The sequence below is a fragment of the Myotis nattereri genome (genome assembly GCF_964212035.1).
Source record: "Myotis nattereri genome assembly, chromosome: 3".
NCBI lineage: Eukaryota > Metazoa > Chordata > Mammalia > Chiroptera > Vespertilionidae > Myotis > Myotis nattereri.
In genome coordinates this window covers 198,193,458-198,207,346 of record NC_138077.1, presented here as the reverse complement: position 1 = coordinate 198,207,346, position 13,889 = coordinate 198,193,458, and the positions used below count along the sequence as shown (strand labels likewise).

At 51.6% G+C, this 13,889-nt stretch overlaps 1 protein-coding gene across 1 annotated transcript in view; it reads right to left on the bottom strand.

Moving 5' to 3' along the window:
- Positions 1 to 5,727: 5,727 nt before the first annotated feature.
- MECR (mitochondrial trans-2-enoyl-CoA reductase) overlaps positions 5,728 to 13,889 on the bottom strand; it is a 32,875-nt gene continuing 24,713 nt past the window's right edge. The window contains exons 5-10 of the mRNA XM_081087830.1: positions 11,181 to 11,283; positions 10,035 to 10,137; positions 8,998 to 9,071; positions 7,701 to 7,761; positions 7,466 to 7,538; positions 5,728 to 6,075 (exon numbers count right to left, since the gene is read on the bottom strand). Of these exons, the coding sequence (XP_080943956.1) occupies positions 5,918 to 6,075; positions 7,466 to 7,538; positions 7,701 to 7,761; positions 8,998 to 9,071; positions 10,035 to 10,137; positions 11,181 to 11,283 (572 nt within the window). The 3' untranslated portion in view covers positions 5,728 to 5,917. The remainder of the gene's footprint in view (positions 6,076 to 7,465; positions 7,539 to 7,700; positions 7,762 to 8,997; positions 9,072 to 10,034; positions 10,138 to 11,180; positions 11,284 to 13,889) is intronic.

Sequence of the window (13,889 nt, the reverse complement as noted above, 5' to 3'; positions counted from 1 at the left end):
GGGTCTCCTTCCCACTGACCTTCCCAGGAGTTTCCTGCCTTCAGATGAAGGCAGACACTTTGCCAGGACGGAGTCTCTGTTTTCTACCATCTGCAGCCGCTCTGGCCGGGCCCAGTGTCCCACCCAGGACATGGCACTTGCCACTGAGCGTGTGGCTGGTGGGTACTGCTGAGGGCTTCCAGGCACAAGGATAGGGACACGTGCATACACAGGTTGATGCAAAAACATTTTTTTTCTGGGCCTCAGTCTTTCCCTGAGGAAAGCAGGCTTAATTATCTCATCTCCCAAGACACAAGGCCGTCATCAGTATTACAGCAGCGGCTGTAGACTGCCATGGGGTCGATGCTCCCAGAAGACACCAGAGAGAGCCAGAGTCACGAAGCCTCAGGGCTTCAGGTGTGCCCAAGCTTTGGTTGGAGCTAGAGCCGGTTTGTCTTATTTGTCTCCTGGAGCCAAAGTTCCTCCTTTAGATTAAAAATGGCATTGTTTCCATGGTGGGCCAGAAGAGCTGTCCCAACCCCAAAGAGATTCTTCAGCCTGAAAATTAAACACAACTTCCTGCACTTGCAAAGTATGGGAGAAATGATCCATTTAAAGTCAGATTCTCTTTTGAAATTGTTTTTCTTATCCTCCTTTCCTCTGCTGGCCTCTTAAGTGATGGTAATCTCTATGTTGGTCTTCAAATATTTAGGAAGATTTTACTTATATAAAATTCAGAAGCATGGGAATTTCTAATTTTTTCTTTCACGTCTCCCTTCTCCAAATTCTCCCCCAACCTGCTGCCAGAGGGAATTTTCTAAAGTACAGTTTGACCTTCTGGCTCAGAATTTTTTTTTTTTTTTTTTTACTGCTAATGGGATAAAGTCTGCCTTCCTTAGCTGGGAATTACTAACTGCAATAATTCACTTTTTCAGCTTCAGATTGATTGACTTCATTTCAATATAAATTGAATTATAGAATATGTAGCAGTTTTGATTAGGTTTAGAGAAAGCCCAAACACTAAGGGATTAAATAACATACAAGTTTACTGCTTCTTTCTTTTTTAAAAAATTGGTTTCTAGAGAGGAAGTGGGGCGGGGGAGAAAGAGAGAGGAACATCAATTCATTGTTCCACTTATTTATGCATTCATTGGTTGATTCTTGTATGTGCCCTGACAAGAGAGCAAACCCACAACCTTGGTGTGTCAGGACGATATTCTACCTAACTGAGCTACTCACCCAAGGCCTAAAAGCTTATTTCTTAAGTAAAACTTATCTCTCAAGTCCTGAGGTGGGCAGTCAGGGCTGCTGGGTGTCAGGGACCCAGTCTCTGATGATTTCACTGCTGTTCCATTATTTTTAAAATATCCTATATAATAAAGAGGTAATATGCAAATTGACTGTGACACCCTCACACAAGATGGCCACCACAAGATGGCTGGCAGGGAAGGGCAGTTGGGGGCAACCAGGCCTGCAGGGGAGGGCAGCTAGGGGTGACCAGGCCAGCAGGGAGGGCAGTTGGGGGCAACCGGGCTGGCAGGGGGTAGTTGAGGGCAATCAGGCCAGCTGGGGAGCAGTTAGGTGTCGATCAGGCTGGCAGGGGAGTGGTTAGGGGCAATCAGGCAGGCAGGCAGGTGAGTGGTTGGGAGCCAGCAGTCCCGGATTGTGAGAGGGATCCCTGTGGGACTGGGCCTAAACCAGCAGTCGGACATTCCCAGATTGGAGAGGGTGCAGGCTGGGCTGAGGGACACCCCCCGCCCCATGCACGAATTTTGTGCACTGGGCCTCTAGTACACACACACACACACACACACTGAGTGGCCATATTATTATGACCACCTGGCGTTTGTAGGCAAATTAGCTATAATTTCGCTCTGAAGTTGCTAGAGGGCCAGACCATTATAAATAGGGAAGCAGGTTGTTTACCACAACAGAAGTAATTTTTTTCTGAAGATATGGGTAAACAATGTGATTTAACAGCCTTTGAATGTGGGATATATGTGAACGGGAGTGGCCAGATTATTATGACCACCCCATCAGTACTTCGTTGGGTCACCTTTTGCCTTCAATACTGTGGCAGTTCTTCTTGGCATTGACTCCATGAGATGTTGAAAGGTGATGCGAGGAATCTGACACCATGCCTAATGAATAGCACTGTCCAGTTCTGTGAGATTTGATGGTTGTGGAACCAGCTGCCTGATGGCTCTTTTCACTTCATCTCACAAATGCTCAATTGGATTGAGATCTGGTGATTGTGGGGGCCACCTAAGCAAGGTAAAGTCTCCCTCATGTTCTTGAAACCACTCCTGCACAATACGAGCACCGTGGCATGGCACATTGTCTTGTTGGAAGAAGCCACCTCCATTGGGATACGCCATCAACATGATAGGATGAACTTGATCAGCAACGATACTTAGGTATGTTGTGCTATTCAGACGTTGTTCCACACGAATTAAAGGGCCCAAATCATGCCAGGAAAACATGCCCCAAACCATAACACTGCCCCCACCAGCTTGAAGGGTTGTACTCATGCATGTGGGGTGCATGCTTTCATGCTGTTTCCGCCAAATTCTCACTCTGCCATCTGCATGATGCAATTGGAAACGTGATTCATTGGACCACATGACTTTTTTCCAATGCTCGACTGTCCAATCCTTGTGTTCCTGTGTGAATTGGAGACGTTTTATCTTGGTAATTTCAGACAGCAAAGGTGTTCGAACAGGCCTTCAGCTTCCATATCCCATACGATGCAGTGTATGGCTAATTTGCCTACAAACGTCAGGTGGTCATAATAATCTGGCCAGTGTGTGTGTGTGTGTATTTCAGAGAGGAAGGGAGAGGGAGAGATAGAAACATCAATGATGAGAGAGAATCATTGATTGGCTGCCTCCTGCACGATCAGGGATTGAGCCTGCAACCTGAGCATATGCTCTGACCAGGCCTGTGACCTCCTGGTTCATAGGCCAGTGCTCAACTACTGAGCCACCATGGCTGGGCGTGTTCCATCCTTAACATGGTCAAAGATGGTTGGGCAAATTCCTCTCTATCCCAGCCAGGAAAAATGTGGAAGTGGAAGAAAAAGTTCAGGATAGAAAGGTTCCTAAGAACTGACACCTGTCTTCTCTACTTACACGGGACAGACCTTGTCTGCTGCCAGGGAGGCAGGGAAGCAGTGTTTATTCCAGTCTACTGCGTACCCACCTAAAAGTCATCAGTTTTAAATCTTAGGAGGAGAATGGATATTTGGGGAAAATCAGAAGATTTAGACCTAAATGTTCTGTCTCTATAATTTTTACTTATCTGGTCCCTTAGTCTGTAATGCTTGTCTCCCTTTCCTGAGGAAGCAATAATCATTCATCTAAGTCCAACCCAACTGTCACCTCCAGGTCCCTAGAGGTACTGTCCTTAGGACAGTTTGCACAGCACTCCCTGAGGTCTCTAACCATGGTGTTACTGCTTCCTGTCTGCCTCCTCCCAGTCCATACAAGGTCTGCTCCTTCTTCAGGGCTGCAGGTTCATCACTCTAAACCCCACTGTGGACTGCCTGAGGAGCTTAATCGTAACTTGCACTCCTACGGCCTTTGGGCAGCCCCCTACTACCTCTCAGGCGTTTTTCACTTGCCCACATCAGCCATCTATACAAATCATCCCCCTAACCTCGAGGATAGAGGACAGGGGATGGGACAGACTTGGAGAAGTTGGAGCTGATCCTGAAACCAGGTGTGTAAGGTGGCAAATCTCATCCAGAGGGCACCTGCGGACCTTCTCCAGCCCCAGCTGAAGCTGAGTGCTTTCTGCAGAGGACACACAAGATATCCCAAAGGCACAGGGTCATGCCAGCAGCCTGTGTACATGCTGGCGTGCAACTAAACCCAAGTGGACTCTGGCCTTTGGAGCATGTTTCCGCGTCGCTCCACGCTTACAATCCCTGAGCGCCTCCCTGGTCTTGAGGACAAGTCTGTTTTGACACCTGCCTACCCTTTCCACCGGTCCTCACACTCCCCCCAGGCTTTGGCAGTGGCTACACTTGCTTGTTGGCAGTTGCCCAAGTGCCAGGTTCTAACCACACATGCTGTTGGTTTTGCTTGGTGCACTTTTTCCTGCTAGGCCTTCAAAATTTTCTGTGACCACATTTCCTCCAGGAAACCTTCCGTAAACCCTCAGGCAGAGCTGCTGTGTCCCTGCTGCCACGAACACCTCTGTATCTGTCATTAGTATACAGTAAAGGTCTGTCCCCTGCACTAGGCTAAGGGCCAGCCCTACACCCCTCACGGGAATCCACAGACTCAGGCACGCACTAGTCACCCAGTAAGGACTCCCTGAAGGAGGCTCTTGAGCTAAGGGACAGGGGGCCAAGTGATAAGGGAGACATCTGATAAGGGAGGCATCCAGAGTCTCTAGTTCTTTGCTTTGGGTGAGTGGATCATGAAGCAAACATCAAAAAAGTCACATAATGTCAAACTCTTCTCTTGGAATAAGCTACTCACTTTTCAGGGCCCACTTTCCAGCTTCACTGTAGGAAGGCATCCTGACCCAGGCCTGGGACCAGACCTTCGTTATGCCTCCTAGCACTGACGTGTGTCTTCTTTAGCACATTGATCTCTATGGTAACAGTGGGATTATTGGGTTAATGCAGGGTTTCTCAACAGTGGCACTATGGCATTTTGGACTGAATAATTCTTTTTTTTTTTTTCAGTCTTCACCTGAGGATATTTATTTTCCCATTGCTTTTTAGAGAGAGTGGAAGAGAGAAAGACAGCAAGAAACATCAATGTGGCCGAAACCGGTTTGGCTCAGTGGATAGAGCGTCGGCCTGCGGACTGAGGGGTCCCGGGTTCGATTCCGGTCAGGGGCATGTACCTGGGTTGCGGGCATATCCCCAGTGGGGGATGTGCAGGAGGCAGCTGATCGATGTTTCTCTCTCATCGATGTTTCTGACTCTCTATCTCTCTCTCCCTTCCTCTCTGTAAAAAATCAATAAAATATATTTAAAAAAAAAAAAAAGAAAAAAAAAAAGAAACATCAATGTGAGAGAAACACATCGATTGGTTGCCTCCTGCATGAGCCCTGTCCAAGGCCCGGGCCAGGGAGGAGCCTGTAACCGAGGCATATACCCTGGACTGGAATCGAACCTGGGGCCCTTCAGTCCACAGGCCAAGGCTCTACCCACTGAGCCAAACCGGCCAGGGCTGGGCGGGATAACCTTGGTTGGGGGAGGCTGTTCTGTGCACTGCAGGATGGATTTTAGCAGCGTCACTGACTTCTCACTAGATGCAGGCAGCACCCTCTCCATTGTGACAATGTCTCCAGGTAATTATCAAAAGTCCCCTGGAGGCAAGATGACTGCAGGTTGAGAACCACAGGTGGAACTAACACCTTTCTAACACCCCAGTTAGAAAGGACTTTCCGTGAGGGTGGTCCAGCTACCTAAGCCCACATTTCCTGTTCCTCAGGCTGGCATCCACTCCCCCTGCCCCAGCCTGAGCCACCTACCACTGAGGCTGAGTGGACCTTCCCTTTTAGAAGATTCTCCTCTGTGGGCTTGGACAGCTCGAGGGCAGAGATTGCATGTCACTGGCTTTTGTACCTGCCAGGCCCACCCTGGCGTTGCTTTCAGGGTGTCAGGAAATGATCGCTGGGGCACAAATGGAGGCTGGGCAGCAGGAGCTGCTAAGTCCTGGGAAGTGGCAGGCGCAGGGATGGTCCTTCCCCACAGGGATGACTCTATGGGTCTTGTTTGTTTGTTTTCAGGAAGTTCAGACTTTATTAGATACCCCGAGGCCGGCCCTGGGGGCCTGGGCTGGCTTCACAGCTCTCCTGTGGGAAGTGACAGTGAGGAGAGGGGCAGCCGGGAAGGTTGAGGGCCCATGTTAAGGGGTCCAAACCAGTCCTGTTGATCCACATCCCTACCCCCTTCGCCCTGGCTCCTCTGGGAGTATCACATGGTGAGAATCTGTTTTGAAGACAAGAAGGGCTGCATGGAGGTTTCCAAGGCACACTGGTAGTCCTGCAGTGGGACCTCGGAGCAGGCGGGAGCCGTGAGCTGGCCTCGGCGGATGAGATCGCACAGAGTGAGGATCAGCTCCTTGAATTGGTCTGTGGGAGGTTGGAGGAAGTCAGACGGGTGCAGCAGCAGTAGGGCCTGGTGAGATGGCACACGTCACCTCTGCTGGTGCTGAGCGCCAGGCAAGTCTTTGAGAGCCCAGGGCTTGGCCACAGACAGGCCGGCTGTGGAGGCTGCCTGGTCCCCACCTGTTTTCAGGTCAGGGAGAGCCAGGGTGGGGACAGAGGAACATGGGGAGTGGCCCCAGGAACTGACGGGCAGGCAGAGTGGTGGCTCAGACCCACAGAACCTGACTCGGGTGTAACCTGGAGTCTGAATGGTGGGAGGGGCAGGATTACTTCCAGGCTGGGAAGCCAGAAGGGGTGCAGGGAGGGAGGTAGGTGTGCCTGGCACTACTGATGTGGAACTGATGAACTTTGCTCAGGAAAAGGAGCCCAGGACTCCCTTAGAGCCCCATGAGCTGAGGCCACCAACATCCCCCTCCTACTCTCTCCCCCGCCCACCACTAAGGGCCCACTATGGTACAGGAAGATAAGAAGTGAAGGGCTTGGCTGAGAAGTGTTTTTTCATAGATGTCAATTCACCCAACATTCACATCCCATCATATCTACCCTGCTTAGAACACTTCAACGGCTCCCTAATTGCCTTAAGATAGAGCCTGAACTCCTTAAAAAGGCTTATACGGCCTTTTATACTGTGGTTACAACCAATCTGTCCACCTCCCCACTCTTTCTCATGGGCTTTTGCACGTGCTGGTTTTCGACCTGGAACACCCCATTCATGCCACCACTGTCCTCTCCTTCACGTGGATAACCCCTCATTCTTCAGTCTCAGTTGGGGGTCCCCGTCTGGGGACCGGGCCTCCAGGAGAGGAAGAGCAGTGTCCCGGCTCGGGTTCTGGAGTCAGAGACACTAGCTGGTCACATCCTGGCTGCACACTCCCGAGCTGGGGTGGCTTTGGGAAAGCGACTGAACCACTCGGAGCCTCAGTCTCCTCTTCTGTCAAACAGGGCTAATAATACTTGAAACTATTATGACATTTAGACTGAGCAGACGCTGAGTAACTTGTCCGGGTCCCACAGCGAGGCTAGACGCAACCTACAGCCAGCAATGGCGGGGCCCAGGCAGGCTGGCTGCAGCACTGGTTATCTTCACTTGGTCGTCTCCCATGGCGGTCTTCCCCACCGCCGGCTCTTCAAGGAAGGGGGCGGTGTGTGCCCTGTTCAATGTTATGCCCCCAAGAACTAGCCCACTTTAGTCCAATAACTATTTGCTCACTGTAGCTTAGTTAGAGGCTGTTCTCCTTTGTCCTGCCGTAGGGTTGGGGTCTAAGCACCCATCCAGGGCTCAGACAGGTGGTCACTTCTGCAGCAGGCACTGCCCTCTTGTGTGACCCCTGGCAAAGGGCCGTCATGTACTCACCTGGACTATGGTCCTTCTTCCACTGGGACAACCAAAAGCCCCGAAGTTTGAGGTCCTTAAAAATGAGCTGGCTCTGTGGGCACAGAAGGACATGTTGGGGCTCTGAGGCCAAGAGCTTCAGATACCCCTTAAGGTACACATTCTCTGAATCCCTGGGACAGGGAAACTGCCTGAGTTTACACAACTGTGGGATCTGGCCCATCTCCAGGCCGCCCCCTCCCCACCACCAGCTTACCACAGAAGCGATGACAGGCTGCTTGGCCATCCCTCCATAGGTCACCATGGTTCCTCCAGGTCTGAAAAGTCAGAGAACAGAATGGGTGCAGGCAGATTCAGAGCCCTCCTGGAAGCTGTCACAGCGTTTCTATTCCAACTCTAAAGCCTAAACCTTGCTTTCAGAATCCCTGGGAAGGACCCAAATACAGGTTCCTAGGTCCCACCCCTGACCTAACGACCTATCCCCCTCCAGATGACCTGGGCATTTAGGCAGGGATGGGAACCCACGGATATAGCCACCCCGTCAGGCTCTGATGAGCTGCTGCAAAGAAGCATGCTCTCCTGAGAAGAGCTCAAGACCCGAGTTCAGTCTAGCTCCACTCCACTTATAGGCATGCAACTGTGGGCATGGCATTGACATTGGTCCAGATCGCCAACTTCCTCCTATAACGAGTGGCATGGGATTGCAGTTTGCCTTGGAGGGTGCCCAGAGTAGGGCTGAGCCTGGCTCTGCTGCTTCCTAGACCTGGGGTAGGTGACTACCCTCTCTGGGCCTTGTACAAACGGGATGGGATTAGTACCCCTGGCCTAGGTGGCTGTGGGAGGGTTCCCTCAAGCTCCTGCACAGAGTTCAGTGCATGGTGAACTCCCGTTGTTTTCACAGCTCTTTGATCACATGACCCATCTAGCCCGTGAGTTCTAGCCATCTCTATACCCCGGCGCTAGTGAGGGCTAGCAAATACGTGTTAACTGCTAGTTTAGGGGATGCCTGCCTCAGCTGGGAAGGGGCCTTTCAGGCACACTCCAGCGGAGTTCCATGAAAGGGAAAAGAATGGGAGGACAGGCACTGCTAACTGTCCACGGTGAGAGGCAGCCTCTGCACTTCCAGTTTTCCTTTGAACTTTCATAGGCTTTCAGAATGTTTTGTAACACGCATCATGCTACCTCTAAAATTAGAATCTATTTTTAAAAGCTAATAAAAAATTTAAAAGCTAATAAGCTAGGACTAAGTGACTTTTTAAGATGCCCTCAGGTTGTGAATCCTTAACCATTCCCCTCTCAGAGACGAACAAAGCGGGTCCCTTGGGAAAGCACAGCTGGATGGGCTCTCAGTCACCTGTGATGAAGGCGGCTGAGAGAGGAAGTGCCCAGAGACCTGGGTAGGACTTAACTTTGGCCCCAGTTTCCTACTCAGGCCCCTGCTGACCTGCCTCGGCTCGGCTTGCCCTGGCCTCGGGACTGTTCACCTGATGGTCCTCGCAGCTCAAGACGCGGAGAGCGCCGGCGATCTGGACCTGCAGGGCCGAGGGACTTACGCTAAGTGCCGCAGCAGCTCTGTGGAGCTTTTCCCGCCGACACAGTTGAGAGCGAGCCGTGGCTGAGGCATGTCCTGGAAGATAAGGAACCTGCGGTGAGGGAGCTACCACTCTACACGTGGTCTTGAAGCTGCTACGAACAGCATTTCCCAGGCCCATGTGTCAGGAGGGAGCGAAGAAAACGGGATGTTCTTGCCTTACAACTCTTTTTTCTCTGCCTGGGATGGCCTTTTCTTTACCAGCCGAGTCCTGGTCTCTGTTTGAGGATTTCATTCAGAGCCCACCTCTGGGAAAGAATACACTGAGGGTACCTACAACCCATTTCAAGGACTTCCTTTCGCCATGTGCGCCCCTCCTGGGACTCTGAACTCCGTTTATGTCAGACCTACTGCTTCAGAAATGTTGTCAAGAGCGTGTGTTCTTGAGGGAGTGCGTGTGTGTTTGGTCGCTCCAGAGTTCAGTGAAAAGAGGCTGAGATGTGGTTTGGTCCCTTACTAGGCGTGCTGGGGGTGGAGGTTCTGGAAGGTTCTGAGGCCAGGAGTTCAGAGAGACTGGGGCCAGCCCTGCCTCCACCACTTAAGACTGTGTGGTCTTGGTCAAATCCTTTATCTTTCCTGAGTCTGGGTTTCCTCGTCTATAAAATAGATAGTACCTGCTTTGTGGAGCTTTTGTGGGATTCTCTGATAAAATGCAGGGTAGGCACCCAGGAAATGTTGCTTCTTTTCTTTCTCTTTCCTCTCTGTGCCCCAGTTTCCTCAGCTCCTCTCCCAGCGCTGAGATTCACATCGGCTGTGAGGACTGACGTGGCCCATCACATACTCAAAACTGCAAACCACAGGTCTCCCGCCTCCCTCGCAGCACCTGGGTGCTTACTGCATGCCGCCCCCTGGCGGAGGGATGGGCTTTATCCTCCACAAAGAGCCAAGGGAAGATGTGAAGAGGAACAATGGAGCCAGGCCCCAGCTTTTCAAGTTCAAGTCCGCTTTCTTCAGGGGGGCGAGCATGAATGGAGGCGCAGCGTCCCTCATCCTAGGTACCTTAAAGACGTTTTTCATCTCGTGTGTCCTCAGCTCCTCTTCTGTGATCACATGCTCGGCCCCCAGGTTCTTCAGTCTGTCGGTCAGCTTCTGGAGGTCAGGTCTGGAAACCAAACACGGACCTCGGTCACATCGGCTCACTTCCTCCACCAAAGGCTCCCGGGGCTGCTCGGCCACAGCTGTGACAGCGTGTTTCTTTGCGGGAGGCTGGGATCGGGTTTGAGCCAGGCCTCGAGCAGGGCCTGACCATGCGGTGTCATCGTACTCCAGCGTCTCCTGGCCTCAGTTTCCTCCCTGGCATGAGAGAGCTGGGCTGGGCGGTTTCTACAGCTCCTGCCAGCTCAGGGATGCTGGAAACCATCTGTGCCAGGGAAAAGGCAGTTCACTTCCTGATTTCTTCTACGGACACAACAAACTCCACTTCCTTTCTGCACCCCCCCCCCCCCTTTTTCAAGGGCTCTTGAGTATTGTGCAAACAAACTCCAGCTCAGGAGTGGCTCAGGGACTCCTTGGCCAAGGCAAACAATGATTTTTGTTAGCACAACCGAGGGGCTAGAGAACTGAAGGGAGAGTCAATTCTCCTAATAAGACAGGGCTTCCGACAGACATGGCCACACTCGTGGACAGTGAGGCTCAAGGAAACGATGCTATGAGGGAAACAGAACAAGCCGGGAAATGGTCTGCTGCCGACTTGCTGTGACTCCCTGAGCAAGGTGCCTCCTCTCTCTGAAACTTCAGTTTCCTCATCTGTGAAACAGAGATGGCAAACCTGCTCATCTCCTTCAATCTTTTAATGCACTTCAAAGTACCACACAAATACAAGGGGAAAAAAGGGCCCTGGGTTAGACGGTTCACAGAAAAAATAACACAGCTTAAAACATCCCCAAATATGAACACTGGTTTTGAAAAAACCACACGTTATCACAAGTCCAGTTTCAAATACTCCTAGTGGCCGTCTCCACCTCCTTCCTGTCTTCCCTTCCTATTTCAAAGACTCACTCATCCTATAGCCATAAGCCACCTGGACTTCTTTTCTCAAGGCTGACACCCATCCGGGAGGAGGCGCGCTTATGCAAGGGCGCCATCTGGTGGACACGCAGGGATGCGACACGCAGTCAGGATCTGGGATACCGGCTCCCCACGCACCTGTCTCGGATCACATTGATGGTCCTCAGGCCCAGGGCTGCGGCGATCTGGATGACTGCTTGCCCCACGCCACTGTTGGATGCATTCTGGATGACGGAATCTCCTGTGGAGCCAGGAAGAGACTCAAGTCAAGTCCTGGAGACCTGTAATAGGTCAAGGGCTTCCAGCCTGAGACCCTATCATATAAGGCAGGAGATGGAGTGCTTAGGCCGGTGATGGCGAACCTTTTGAGCTCGGTGTGTCAGCATTTTGAAAAACCCTAACTTAACTCTGGTGCCGTGTCACATATAGAAATTTTTTTGATATTTGCAACCATAGTAATACAAAGATTTATATTTTTGATATTTATGTTATATATTTAAATGCCATTTAACAAAGAAAAATCAACCAAAAAAATGAGTGTCATAGGTTCGCCATCACTGGCTTAGGCTCCCAGAGGACCTGAGGCCTGGCTGCTGAGCCTTCTCAGACCTTGGAGTGTTGCTCACTCTTCTCCCAATGCCCCCCAAACTTCCACAACACACTACCTCCTAAGACTCGGCAACTCAGAGTCTACAGTAGACATTATGTAGAAAAACCCTGCTATGTAAATGAGTTCATGTCCTTCATCCTCCAATTTTTATGTCGTCAAGTCTCTGCTTAGGTTATTTCCTTGGTGTGCAATGCTTGCCTCTTCCTTTCTCCCTTTGTTGTGAAACCCTATTGAAACCCTTTGAAGCGCAGCTTAAGGGTGGCTTCCTTCACGAAGCCTTTCCAGACTCCTCCCACTGTGCTCCGCAGCACTCTGCAGCATCTGTATTAATAACATGGTCCGCCTCATCGCATGCTTGGCTGTATACAGGTCCACCTGTATCAAGGGCTTGCAGCTGGAGGGGAAGGCCATGCCGTATTCCCCTCTCTGTACGGCTTAATCAAGGCACATTGCCTTGCAATGGGATTAGATCCACACTGGAGAAGCTAGCAGCCCCTGAAACAGGAGACTATAGTTTGTGGACTAAGCCCAGGCCTGGATTTGGAACTAGTCAATGGGGGAGGCAGCAAGGCATGTTGGGGAAAATGTGGGCTCTGGAATGAGATGGACCTGGGTGTGAGTCATAGCTTCACCTCTGACTGTGATTGAATGAGGTGGGGCCAGTCATGGCCTCTTTGAGCCGCAGGTTCCTCCCCCTAAAATAGGAGTCCTCCGAGCATCAATCAGGATGCTCCTCATTAGAGTCAATGCCGTCAAGTGCAGGAAGGTGCTCTGTTACCCCTGAAAGGCTACCTGGGTCTTGAAAGGCAGCAGGATCTGGTGCTAGAGACAGAGGACTTCCTGGAGGAAGAACACCCATTCTCCTTAGCCAGGGTCAGCACACGAGTTGTCACTCATTAGTGAGCTATGAAATCAATGTAGTGCATTGCAAACAGCATTTTTAAAAGTTAAAATAAAGGAAAGTAGAATAAAAAACAGCAGAGTACATGTACACCACACATAGGAAGGGCACATAGTAAGGGTAAATATGGTTCCATGAAACTCTGGTTTCATATATATATATATATATCCTCCTATCTAATAAAAGAGAAACATGGTAATTAGCCATACCTCCGCTACCCTTCCCATTGGCTAATCAGGGCGATATGCAAATTAACTGCCAGCCAAGATGGCAGCCAACAGCCAGGCAGCTTAAAGTGAACATGAGGCTTGCTTGCTCCAGTGACGGAGGCTTGCAACGTTCCCCGCCTGCCTTGCCGGCCTCTGAGCTTGCAGTTTGAAACATTGTTACAAATATAGAAGCTAAACAAAACCCCAGAAACCTGCTTTCAGCCAGCCGGGATCTCAGAGCTGGAGTTGAAACAGTGTTTCGATTATAGAACCCAAACAAACCAGATACCTGCTTTCAGCAGCCTCAGAGCTAAAGCTGGCCCAGAATAAAAAAGAAAGAAAGAAAGGAGCGGTTGGGAGCTTCAGTCACTCGCCAGTCTGAAAACAGCCCTCAGCCCCTCACCCAGGCTGGCCAGGCACCCCAGTGGGGACTCCCACTCTTAAGGGTGTGTGACCAGCTGCAAACAGCCATCAGCCCCTCAACCAGGCTGGCCAGGCACCCAAGCAGGACCCCCAACCTGATCCAGGACACCCTTCAGGGCAAACCAGCCGGCCCCCACCCGTGTACCAGGCCTCTATCCTATATAGTAAAAGTGTAATATGCCTCCCAGCACCGGGATCAGCAGAGCCGCAAGGCCTCCTGGCACCGGGATCAGCGTGACAGGGGGCAGCGCCCAAACCCCGATTGCCCTGCGGCTCTGTGTGTGACAGGGGGCGGGGCCACAACCTCCCTATCTGCCCTGCTCTGTTCATAACAGGGGAAGGCACCCCAACTCCCTGATCAGCCCTGCTCTGTGCCTGATAGGGGGGAGCTCCCCAACCCCCTGATCGCCCTGTGGCTCTGTGTGTGACAGGGTGCGGCGCCCCAACCCCCCCCCCCCCCCATGGGCCCTGCTCTGTGTGTGATGGGGTAGAGCCATAACCTCCCTATCGGCCCTGCCCTGAGTGTGACAGGGTGCGGCGCCCCAACCCCCTGATCCACCCTGCTCTGTGTGTGACAGGGGGCGGTGCCCCAACTCCCCTATCGGCCCTACTCTGCGTGACAGGGGGGAGCTCCCCAAGCCCCTGATGGGCCCCACTCTGTGCGTGACAGGGTACGGAGCCCCAACCCCCGTGATGGGCCCTGC